This window comes from Cyprinodon tularosa, unplaced genomic scaffold (assembly GCF_016077235.1).
Source record: "Cyprinodon tularosa strain WSP-4 unplaced genomic scaffold, ASM1607723v1 ctg936, whole genome shotgun sequence".
In the NCBI taxonomy this organism is placed as follows: Eukaryota; Metazoa; Chordata; class Actinopteri; order Cyprinodontiformes; family Cyprinodontidae; genus Cyprinodon; species Cyprinodon tularosa.
The window spans coordinates 114,410-125,461 of NW_024039714.1; the positions used below are offsets into that span (position 1 = coordinate 114,410).

An 11,052-nucleotide genomic window follows, 5' to 3' on the forward strand; every position below is an offset into this window, starting at 1 on the left:
GCAGGGGAACAGTTTCTTTTATTGATTGAAACAGACAATGGGTGTTTCTGGATCAAAGCGGTTTCATTGTATTTTGAATTTCACTTAAAAAAATGCATCATGCGGAGCAGCAAGATGCATTTTTTCCCATGGCTCTAGATTGTGGGTGCAGGCTTCCATTGTTCTTCTTCTGGCATTCTGTACTGAATTAACTTGTAGCCTCTAGCTCCTCCAGTGCATCTTGGAGCCTGTGCAAAACATCGGATAAATTTTTTCTTTATAATCCTGATTGAAATTATGAAACCAAGGAGATGAAACCATATACATTTTTATTTCCCCTATCTCATAATTCTTACTTAAAGTCTCCACCATCCAGCAGACCCTTATAAGTGCTGATCTCAGCCTCTAGCTTCATCTTCATGTTGAGCAGGGCCTCATACTCTTGGGTCTGGTGCTGAATGTTTGCCCGCAAGTTTGTGAGTTCTGCCTCCAGGCGGACTAGGATGTTGTTATACTTTTCCATTTCCATGTTGTAGCGTTGCTCTGTGTTTTGTAAGGTGTCTTCTAAGGAGGCTTTCTAAAAAAAAAAAAAACGAGTGAGAAATTGTATAAAAGATTTTTTCAAAAAACTGTTCACTTGAATAAATAAAACGAATCTGAGTGAATGAAATACAACAGTTTTGCTGCTTAAATATCAAGTATTGCAAAAACAATTTTTAATCCATCTTGGATTGTTTAAAAAAATCCCCCCTTCAAAAGGTGCACAGCTTGTTTCTAGTACTTACTAAGCTCTGCTGAGATGCAAGTTCAATTTCCAGGGTTTGTATCTGTCTGATTAAATCACCTCTCTCCATCTGAGCCCCCTGAAGTGCTTCTGTGTTCTGTGATACCTGGACCTGCACGTCTGAAATCTGAAATAAGAAGGGAAAAAAAACAACAGGTGTTGACCAAACAACACAAGTCTCATCATTTCACTTTCCCTTGTCGCCATTCATTACCTGGTTTTCATGCCAGCGCTTAAGGTCCTCTGCATTCTTCATTGCAATCTTCTCATAATTGGCTCTCATGTCCTCCATAATTTGAGAAAGGTCTTGACCCTTTGGAGCATCCACGTCCACTTGCACGCCAGAGTGAGAGATCTGATTCCTCAGCTCCATCACCTCCTGTAGGACAAGATGTAAAAGTAACTAATCGTGCTGACTTTTAACTCCTCATCCGTTTTATGAAAGATTTACGACTTTTTTCCGTAGTTTTACACGTTACAGGAAAAGCATTTTTATTGCTGCCTTTGCAAAGCTCAGCTTGACAGATTAGTTTGAACTTGTCAAAATAATAGATGAACAGATTCTCCTATCCTTAATAACCAACTCATTATTTTCCTTTAGAATATAAGGAAATAAATGACCTTCTTAAGCAGATTTCTGCAGTTTTTTTTTTTTTTTTATTAAACATGGTTCTGCCAAAGGCTAAATTTTACCTGTCAAAGATATCATTCTTTGCTTTTTTTATTTAGTCTAAAAAAAGTTGCTGGAAGCCATAATTTCAAGAATGTAACATTATAGTCAATGCAAAAATTATTTCATGTTACCTCCCTAAATGGGGATAAAAGGGGGTTAACACTGGGAGAGCAAAAAAATTCTAGACCTTTGCTTTTATATCAATACATTAAAGATAATTGGCGCCCCCCTGTGGTCAATATTATATACACATATTAAGTACTGTCAGATTGCTGTACAGTAGAAAATCTAATGTTTTGCATTCAGCCTAATCAAAACTGCTGTTTCTCTTTTATAAACTCTGGTGTAAAATATGAAATATATAGTCAGAGCTCCAATAGAAACTTCTGCACTGAATATAGGTTTTATTTTTTTAATAAAAGAAAACATTTTCAGTGGCTTCAAAAGAATCAAATTACTTTAGATAGTTTGAAATGATAGGGTGTTTAAAACTGGAATAAAATACACATTATCTAAAATAAATGTACTTTTTGGTGAAATTTCAACAACATGTAAAAAAAAGCACATTCCTTTTAAATTATATTGTACAAAGTCTTTTGAATTTAGATGAAAAATGTTTGGTGAGGGATCCGTTTTATTTTAACAGCAGTGACTGGCTGTAAAGCTGATGTTTTCTGCTTGGTAGTGAGGCTTCATCTTCAAAGTGAAAAACAAACTCAGTGACTCTGTAACTAATGCCTGTTAAAGCCTGCAAGGCCACAGATAAATCCAACGTGGCTTGTAAGCAGTCAAGGCGATTCTCAAATAGTTAGGATATCAACATTGTTGTAAAAATATTTTTTTCTTACAGATATTTTGTAACATAGATACATTTACTTGACAAAAAAAATTGACGTAATATTGTTATTATTTTTTATCTTGGTTTAAAATGAACTATCTGAAAATGTTTCATGCGATTCCTGTAAGTTTCCAGAACCCCTTGAGCAAAGAGTAACTTTGTAGGACGTTTGCCTTGAATGAATTTTCTGTTCAGAGTTATTCAAAAATAAATGGTGTCCTTGAAAGCAAAGTGATAGAAATAACCCAGAGGCTTTGAACTCACATTTTCATGATTTTTTTTCAGGAAATGGAGCTCTTCCTTCACAGCCTCAATCTCACTTTCGATGTTCATCCTGTTCATGTTGGTTTCATCTATGACTTTCTTCAGGCCAGCAATGTCGGCCTCCACAGACTGACGGATTGCCATCTCATTCTCAAACCTGTTGCAGGTTAAACATGCAAACTTTATTCTTCATTAAATTCTAAAAAGTACCAACAGTTGAAGGAAACGACAGTCAGTTATGCTACATACTTCACTTTAAAGTCGTCCGCAGCGAGACGGGCGTTGTCGATCTGGAGCACATATCGAGCGTTTTCTGCAACTTTGTCAAAGATCTGGATGAGAGAAAGGAGTATTTTTGCAGCATTATTTGCATTTGCAAACTATATATCATAAAGTGTGTATAACTGAGGATATAGTGCCCCTGGAACATGGTTATCTGTCTGGATCGGAGCGGTTACTTCCCCTTTGTGAACAGTAGAAAACCAAGAGTACACAGTGAAGCACTGTGTAAACCATAGCCACATTTGTTCATAATAAAAAGGAACCATAAATTGCAGAATAGGAAGAGGGGACGTTCCTCTGCCAAACAGAAATCGGTTGTTTTAGTGTTGCTATATGAACGGGCTTCCTGTCTGGATAAGTCACGCACATAGCCTTTTCTTCTCTTCAGCTTTCGGCTGCGCTGTTGCTGTCAGTCATTTCTATCCCTCTGTGGGTTTATGGGTACACAGATCGGGGAAATTCCTTCTAAATGACTCTCAGCATTTTTTGTGGTCAAACATCCTGCCACGGTAGAAAGGCTGAGTTTTTGTCCAATCTTTGCCACCATAGATGTGACATTATATGATACTGAAGCACTTGGACCCTGGATCGGAATGTGACCTTTTGACTTTGTGGGACTGGAGCTGATTATTATACAACCATAGCAGTGCAGACATCTTTCAGTGTGTGTGTGTGGATGCGGTTACTACACATCTGTTTCCTATTGAGGCCCTCCCACACCAGAGAATGCTTGTAGAAAATCTTTCTAACAAGCAGATTCTTTTGGATCTGTTTTTGTGCTTTTTCTTCTTCTGGGGGCAGGAGAGCCTCAGATTGCCTCTTGTGATTCAAACCTCGTGTTGATGATTCATCAGAGGAAGTTCTGGTCAGATTGAAACACTGATGAAGGTTTTGCAAAGGGAGGGTGGTAGCTTGGCAACCACACCCTTCATTTTAATGCATGAAATCTGATACGTTTGAAAGGAAATGCAAAAGCCGCCGTAGAAGTCTCAGCTAGGCATCTTTAGTCAGAAACACACCTAAAGGGGCGCATTTTCACAACCTAATCTCACTTTTTTGTCATTTTCTGTGAACTGTAGGAATCTAAAGTCACAGATTAAAGCACTGCAAAGTTTTCATCTCACCTGGTTGCGAAGGTCTTCAATGATTGGCTCATACTTGCTGTAATCTGTTGCGTCCCGACCTCCCTTCTCCAAGGCCTCCCTGATGTTAATCTCCAGCTTCTTGTTGGCCGCCTCCAGGTTCCTCACCGTCTCCAGGTAGTTGGCCAGACGGTCGTTCAGGTTCTGCATCGCTCCCTTCTCATTGCCAAGGATGCTAGAACTGCCTCCAGATGCAGCTGCAGCTGCCCCGCCGAAGCTGGCACCCGACCTACCACTCAGAGCTTGGCTCAGGTTGAAGCCACCGGAGGAGGACATGGGGGCACCGGAGCGCAGGGAGGATGCAGAGGCGGCGGAGATGCGAGCACCCTGTCCACCAGCCCCACCATAAATGCTGGCAGCTCGGTACTGAGGAGCAGAGCGGGTGAAGGAGACCCTGCTGGATGTTCTATAGCTCATTTTGAACAATTTAAAAGAAGAAATGTGAAAAGAAATCAGAGATGTAGAGACTGGCTGCTGGCTGGCTGAGAAAGTGACGCTGGCAGAGGGGAGTTGGAAACTTATAGTGCTGCCTCTCTCCTCCAATAACAGCTGGCCTCTCAGACCCAGCCCACTTCAACATCCACCACTCTTTGTTTCCTGACCCACTTCACCGCTCTTTCCTTCTGTCGTCTGCTCACATGCTTCCTCTTTTTAAAACCACACTGTGTTTTCTGTTGCCATGGAGATACACGAAACACTTTTTGGCTGTGAAAAAAGCTTTAAAGTTGTAAAACCAAAATGAACCCCAGACATAGATTATTCATTAAAGCAAACTTAAAGACATATCCTGCTAAAACAAAGATTTTTGTTTTTTAAAGGTGAGGGAAAAGTAAAACTGAGCACTAAGGTTTAAAGTTGCTGTGATCTGCATGGCAATACGGAAGGTGCTCTGAATAACCATTAGGGGTTTCAAGGCTCTAGTCTCCACATATTCAAGGCAAAATCCTTGTGGTTTTGTCCATAAAAGGCGTAATGAAACAGATGCTGCATAGTTTCTGTGTTTGTGGTCAGCAAGGCCCAAAATAAACAGCTTTAACCAGCCTTCCTGTCTACCCAAGCTAGACTCAAGATAAGAGAGCTACGGATATTAGAAACAAGACCCAACTGATCTCCTCTTGAACACATGCTTCATATTGTGAACGCTGAACTGCTTTGCAAAAGCTTTGCAAAAGTATTCAACTTTTTTTCTTTGTAAATAGATGCTTTGGCGTATTGTCTTGGGATTCTGTTGATATGTAGATCATGAATAGATAGTGACTGGACAGGGATGCATGGCTTTCAACATTCTTAAGTAAATTATGTGTAGCTGAACTTCTATAAGTTTCCATTTTCTTTGTGGAATCAAATTGTATTATATCTACTGCTAAAGGTCTTTTCTAAAGTGACTCTTTGCACATTTGGAGAAATAACTCACCTTTCCAAAGAAAACTTGAGCTCTGTCAGAACGTACAGATAATTTCAGTGAACAGCTATGATCAAGTCTTTCCCCCACTTATCAGTCAGAGTGAATTAGTGAGGAGTGTTGGCCTAGTGGTTAGAGCTGTGCACTTGTGCTTTGAGAAGGTTGCAAGTACCTGGTTCGATACCCACAGCCTACACTGTCATGATCGGTTTAATGAATCTGACCCACATGCAGAGTAACTACTCAGAAAACATGAAGAAAAGTTCAACAGGTTTATTTGTAGTAATGACAACTGGCGTTGAGACTGGAAGTCAGATGGGATGATCACAGAGATAACTTCAGCGACCGTGGGAATCTTAGATGTTGCAGGAGAGGGACTCATGTTTAAGGGGGCTCTTGTGAATCCTTGAATCCAGTGTGTGTGGGATTATCCAGAGATTAGGGAACACGTTGGAGAGCGGACAGGTAGACAAACGTTGGACCCGGAGGAGTAATGGAGTGGACTGTCCCTCGGATTTCCGGTGGGAACTTGAACGGGTCATGTGGAGGTTTTTCCCTGCTCAGTGTGAACTCAGTTTTTCCTTCCAGGGGGAGAAGGTCCAGATATCCAGTTATACATGAAGGCTTCCAGCCGAAGAACAAGGACAAAAACAACATAAGTCTCAGAGAAACAAAGCTCAGGTTAGACTCTGCTAATCTCAGCTTGGCTAGAGTACCCAAAACTGGCAAACACACTGGCGTCGAGGTAGTGACAGCCCACTGCTCAAATACTCCTCCAGATAATGGTCCAATGAGCCGCAGGTGTGCAGGGAGGCCCAACGACAACAGGGCACCTCCTGGTGGTGGAGAGAAGGAAACACACAAACAGACCACAAAACCTGGATTTCTAACATCCACTCTGGGTCTCTGAGCAAGACAGCACAGCAGCAGCCCACTGCTGTGGGCTGCTGCTGTTGCTGCTGTTGTTGCTGGGGATGGGTTAAATGCAGAGATACATGTTAATGGTTGTTATCCTGCTCATACACAATAGAATATTAAAGAATGGTTTAGCTGAATTAAAACATTTCTAAAAAAAGAGTGGGCAAAAATTTTCTGTGGCCTCATTAGAGGCTTGCTTCAAACACCTAAAATTAATGCTTGTGCAGAAGGTCTCACAGTCAGTTATAAATTATAAAGGAAATAATATTGAGCCAGGTTGGTTGATATTTATATTTTCAATAGATTAAAGGTGATAGTTATAAATTTAACTCCTTCTGTCCAGTAAGTGAAGAGATGGAGGCTAATGCTAACGCTAACCTTTGGATGATCCTCAGCTCTATCACAGAGCTCCTAAGGTCACTACCTGAGCTCCAGGTGGGGAGTGGTGGCCTAGCGGTTAGAGCAGTGCGCCTGTCTCTGAGAAGGTAGCAAGTACCAGGTTTGATCCCCACAGCCTGCACTCTGGGTTCCTGAGCAAAACGCCTAAACCATGATTGCTCCTCAGGCCCCGCACAATAGCAGCCCACTGGTCCCAAAGGGGATGGATCAAATGCAGAGATGAATTTTTCCATTGTGGGACAATAAAGGGATTTACATTACATGACATGACTTCAACCTGCTATTCGTATTGGTGGAAAATTCTTCCTTTTTGACATTGGAGTTGTAACCAGAAGTCAATATTTATATATTTTGGACCTTGCAAAGTTTATAAAATGCATTTTCTTTAGGGGAAAAGTAATACTTCTGCACTAATCCAGATGTTCTGTGGATGCATAATTTCAAAAAAAAAAAAAATGTTTTGATTAAAAGGTTGTAGCTACGATCTTTAAATCATAATTCAATTTTTTTTACTGTAATTAAATTTATTATTTCTATACATAATTATAATTATTCGGATTATCTTAAAAGAAAAACAAAAACAGAGGAGGTTTTGTGAAAAGAAAATATTTTCAGAAACCTCAGATGTTTATTTGTGAAAATGCTTAGACAGCCCTAACTTTTTTGTTGCACCTCAGAATTATGTTCTACTTTGTATTTTAGACTAAGAAACAACCCAGGAAATTCCAAGCAGCTTTTTTCCACTATAAACCTCCTTCTCAAACCACAATCCGTTGTCACAATATTTAATTCCACTGCTATGCTGATGACATACAGCTCTATATAAATGTCACAGCTGACACCCAACCCTCACAGTCATCCCCATCAGGACTCACCACCTGTCTGGAGGAGATAACGGTATGGATGGAGCAAAACTTTCTTCAACTCAATAGCTCAATACCTCTTTCTACCACCTCCATAACATTTCCAAACTCCATCCCACTCTCTCCTTCCCAGACGCCAAAAAGCTGGCTCATGCCTTTGTCTCCTCCAGAGTGGACTATTGCAACACACTTCTCATTGGGATTCCTAGAAAGTGTCTGCAGAGGCTTCGGTATATTCAAAACTCTGCAGCTAGGATCCTGATGAGAGTGCAGAAACATGAGCACATTACTCCCATTCGTTACACTGCCTTCCCATCTCCACCAGGATTTAGTACAGAGTTTCCCTCATCACACATCAGTGCATCCATGGACATGTCCCCCCCTACCTCAAAGAACTTATCAACCCACAGAACACAACCTGCTTCCTTCGTTCCACTCATTCAAACCTCCTCCACATTCCCAGAACCAGACTCAGAACAATGGGAGATGGGGCATTTTGTGCTGCTGGCCCACATCTGTGGAATGCCCTCCCTGACACCTTGAGGACACCTCAATCCATGTTTTAAAATCCATGTTTTAAAAAAGGCCTCAAAACATTTCTTTTTAGCAAAGCTTTTGGTCCAATTTAGATGTTTTTCTTTCTTCTAAAACTAGCTTTGTCATGCTTTTCTCTTCTTTGCCCGTAGCACTTCGAGATCTTTGATGGAAAGTTCAATATAAATTAAATGAACTATTACCGTACTATTATTTATCTATCACAGAAAATGCGAATAATATTGTGGCTGAAACAAGATCAAACAGGGAGACTGAAAGGCGATCAGTGATTTACACTCAAAGAGATGAGTTTTAAAGCAGATCAGAATGTTTTCATTGGCTGTACAGGAGACAAGAAGCCTGAGAAAAAAAGGTTAGATGATACCTTCCTTAGACTCAAAAGAAAACAATTGATGGCCTCCTTAACTGGTCATACTATAGGTATTTATTGCTGTCTTTGACGATGTTGAACAAGTATTATTAAAGCCTAATCGTGGGACTTGAAATGAGAACCAGCTGTAGGTAAAGCAGTGTGAAAAATGAACTTGTTTTATGTCAATTCCTTGAGAACCACAGGTAAACATTGTTCCCTTTTTATTAAAGATATTTCACGTCAAAATGTTGTTTTTTATGTTCTTTACATGTAAGACATAGAATATGAGAAAGAAATTTTACCTTTACCCTATTCCAAAATCATAATGGAAAACTTTCAGAAAACTACAAACATTCATTTGTGGCCTGAGTGGGAATAAAAGAAGAAGTGGTCCTCCCACAGGAAGAAACTCCAAACACTCCCCAACGCCCTTTTGAGATCCCACATCCATCCATGCTCTTTTCTTTTCAAACTAAAAAAAAAATCCTTGGTCTCATTTCATTGTTTCTTACCTTCACATTAAACTGACTAGTAAAAAAATGGAAAATAAAATGCAGACCTAACTGCATTGAAATGTTGAAAAACAAAAATCCCAGTAACAAATTACAGGAAGAATGAATAAAGACTGCATGACTCAAACCTCATGACTCTGTCACCACTGTCCTGTTTGTCTGAAAATGTGTTGGCAACCGTTTGATTCACTTAGAGGAACCAAATCAGCAAACAACAAAGATGAAAAGTCAGCTGACCAACAATTTTATCCACAGTATAATTATAAAATCTAGTGCCTGTATCTGTTACTATAATACATGAATATTAATGCCCTTAATTGCTGGAGCTTGTTTGCTGCTTTGGTCTAACAGATAGAGCTGCATACTGTTTCTAAAAGACAGGGCAGGAAGTATTTAGACTTGGAAAACTGGAAAAAGTTTTATTGTGTGAGTCAGATGACTGCAGAAATCTGGAAACCACTTGGGAGAATTAGCATGCTTCACGAGTGTTGGACCTCTTTCCTAATGGTGCTGTTCTCATCTGGCCTTGGAAAAAAATGTCTCTTCCCCTCCTGTTTTGTTTGATCCGGATTTAGTGATGGCTGAGCACTGAAACACGGCAATGTGAGAGTTTTAACAGTACTAGAAACGCTTCACATTTTGTCTCATTACAGCTACAAACTTTGATCTATTGTAGTGGATTTTAATGAAACAGAGAAACAAGAAGTAGTGCATAATCAAAAACAGCTGAAGGAAAATGATCCAGAATGGAGAGGGAGAGAGTGGGAGGGAGAAATGGAGGCTCCCATCTGGAGGCCTACACCAGGCTTCCTTAGGGTGGGGCTGCTGCAATGGGAATCCTTCCCTGCCACATTTACAAATAAACTCTTTCAACGGATACTCTGGCACTCAAATCCACCTACAGTCTTGTTTCAAAAGATATTCTGATCAACAGATAATTTACTAATTATTTACCCGAGGCTGGTCACTTCAAACGAAACAAATGGCCTCTTACAGTCCTCCGATTAAACATAAATTTACTAAAAAAGTTTAATCATAAATGGGAAAACTTGGAAAACCATGGGAAATGATTGTTGAAATAACCTCCTTTCCCAGGGAAAAGAAAGGATCACTTGTTGCCAAGTACAATGGGCTATATTCCCAACTCCACTATTCCCTGAACCTCAGCAAGCACTTTTATTTCCTGCCTTTCATTACTGGACTGACTGATGAGTTCAGGTGTGTCTGGCCAATATCATCAGACACACCTGGATTAATTGTTGCCTTAAAAATCCGCCCTGTATTGTAATTTTTTTTTTCTAAATGTGTCTTCTGTATTTATTTGTTTCTTGGTGGAAAAATTATAATATTAGTAGTTGAATCTTCTTTTTTATGTGTTGGGAGCTGGAGAAGTTCCACCTTTCTCCAGCAGAGTCCGCCGTGGATCCTTCTGAGTGAGCCTCCTGCACAGCTGCAGCCCATCAGATCATCAGAGGATCCACCATATAAGCTGTCTTCAGACCTTGCCTCAACGCCGCAGTGTTGATCCAGTTGGAAACCAGTGTCTCCTCTTTGAAGCTCTGGAGGAGCTAACCTGCCGAGCCTACCCTCAGAGCCAAACCCGAAGAACCATAGAGAACTTCCATGCAGCTCAGGACTAGAGCTGGAAAACCCAAGCCAAGGTCTGTTCATTACTAGACTTGAGACGCTGAAGCAGCAAAGCAGACTCTGCTGATCAACTCCTCTCCAGATCCAACAGTGACTCTCCCAAAGCTAACCTCAAGAACCCTCAAGGTACTATCAGTTATAATCAAGAAATCAAGCTCCAACGTGCAACGCTAACTGAACTGTCTCTCACGCAGACTCCGGTGAACCAGTATCCAGGCCCGAGCCAGAACCAGTACATTCTGTGTGCTTGTGTTAAAATAAACTTGTTGAACTTTTATTCCTGTGTCCGTCAGTGGTGTTCTGCATTATTGGGTCACTCTTAGAGTACCCATCATGACAGAACACTGCGGCCAAACTCAAGGCCCAACAGATCACCTCACCCGTCGATTGGAGGAGCAGGATGCCCAACTTCAAGGACAAACCCACTGGCTTAGGAGTTTTG

The 11,052-nt window shown here is 40.6% G+C and overlaps 1 protein-coding gene across 1 annotated transcript; it reads right to left on the reverse strand.

The window, feature by feature from the left end:
- LOC119776465 (keratin, type I cytoskeletal 18-like) lies at positions 1-4,465 on the reverse strand. The gene is made up of 7 exons (XM_038274872.1): positions 3,945-4,465; positions 2,788-2,870; positions 2,539-2,695; positions 978-1,142; positions 765-890; positions 336-556; positions 1-227 (listed from the first exon to the last, which is right to left on the reverse strand). Exons 1-7 carry the CDS (start codon positions 4,377-4,379, stop codon positions 188-190), a joined length of 1,227 nt encoding a protein of 408 aa, XP_038130800.1. The 5' UTR covers positions 4,380-4,465; the 3' UTR covers positions 1-187.
- Positions 4,466-11,052: the final 6,587 nt, after the last annotated feature.

Excerpts from the sequence above, each read along its gene's own strand:
- LOC119776465 (XM_038274872.1), bottom strand. The coding sequence starts at position 4,379 with ATGAGCTATAGAACATCCAGCAGGGTCTCCTTCACCCGCTCTGCTCCT. Across the intron at positions 2,871-3,944 it reads TTGAAGACCTTCGCAACCAG|ATCTTTGACAAAGTTGCAGA; the intron begins GTGAGATGAAAA and ends TCTCTCATCCAG. Across the intron at positions 557-764 it reads TTGCATCTCAGCAGAGCTTA|AAAGCCTCCTTAGAAGACAC; the intron begins GTAAGTACTAGA and ends TTTTTTTTTTAG.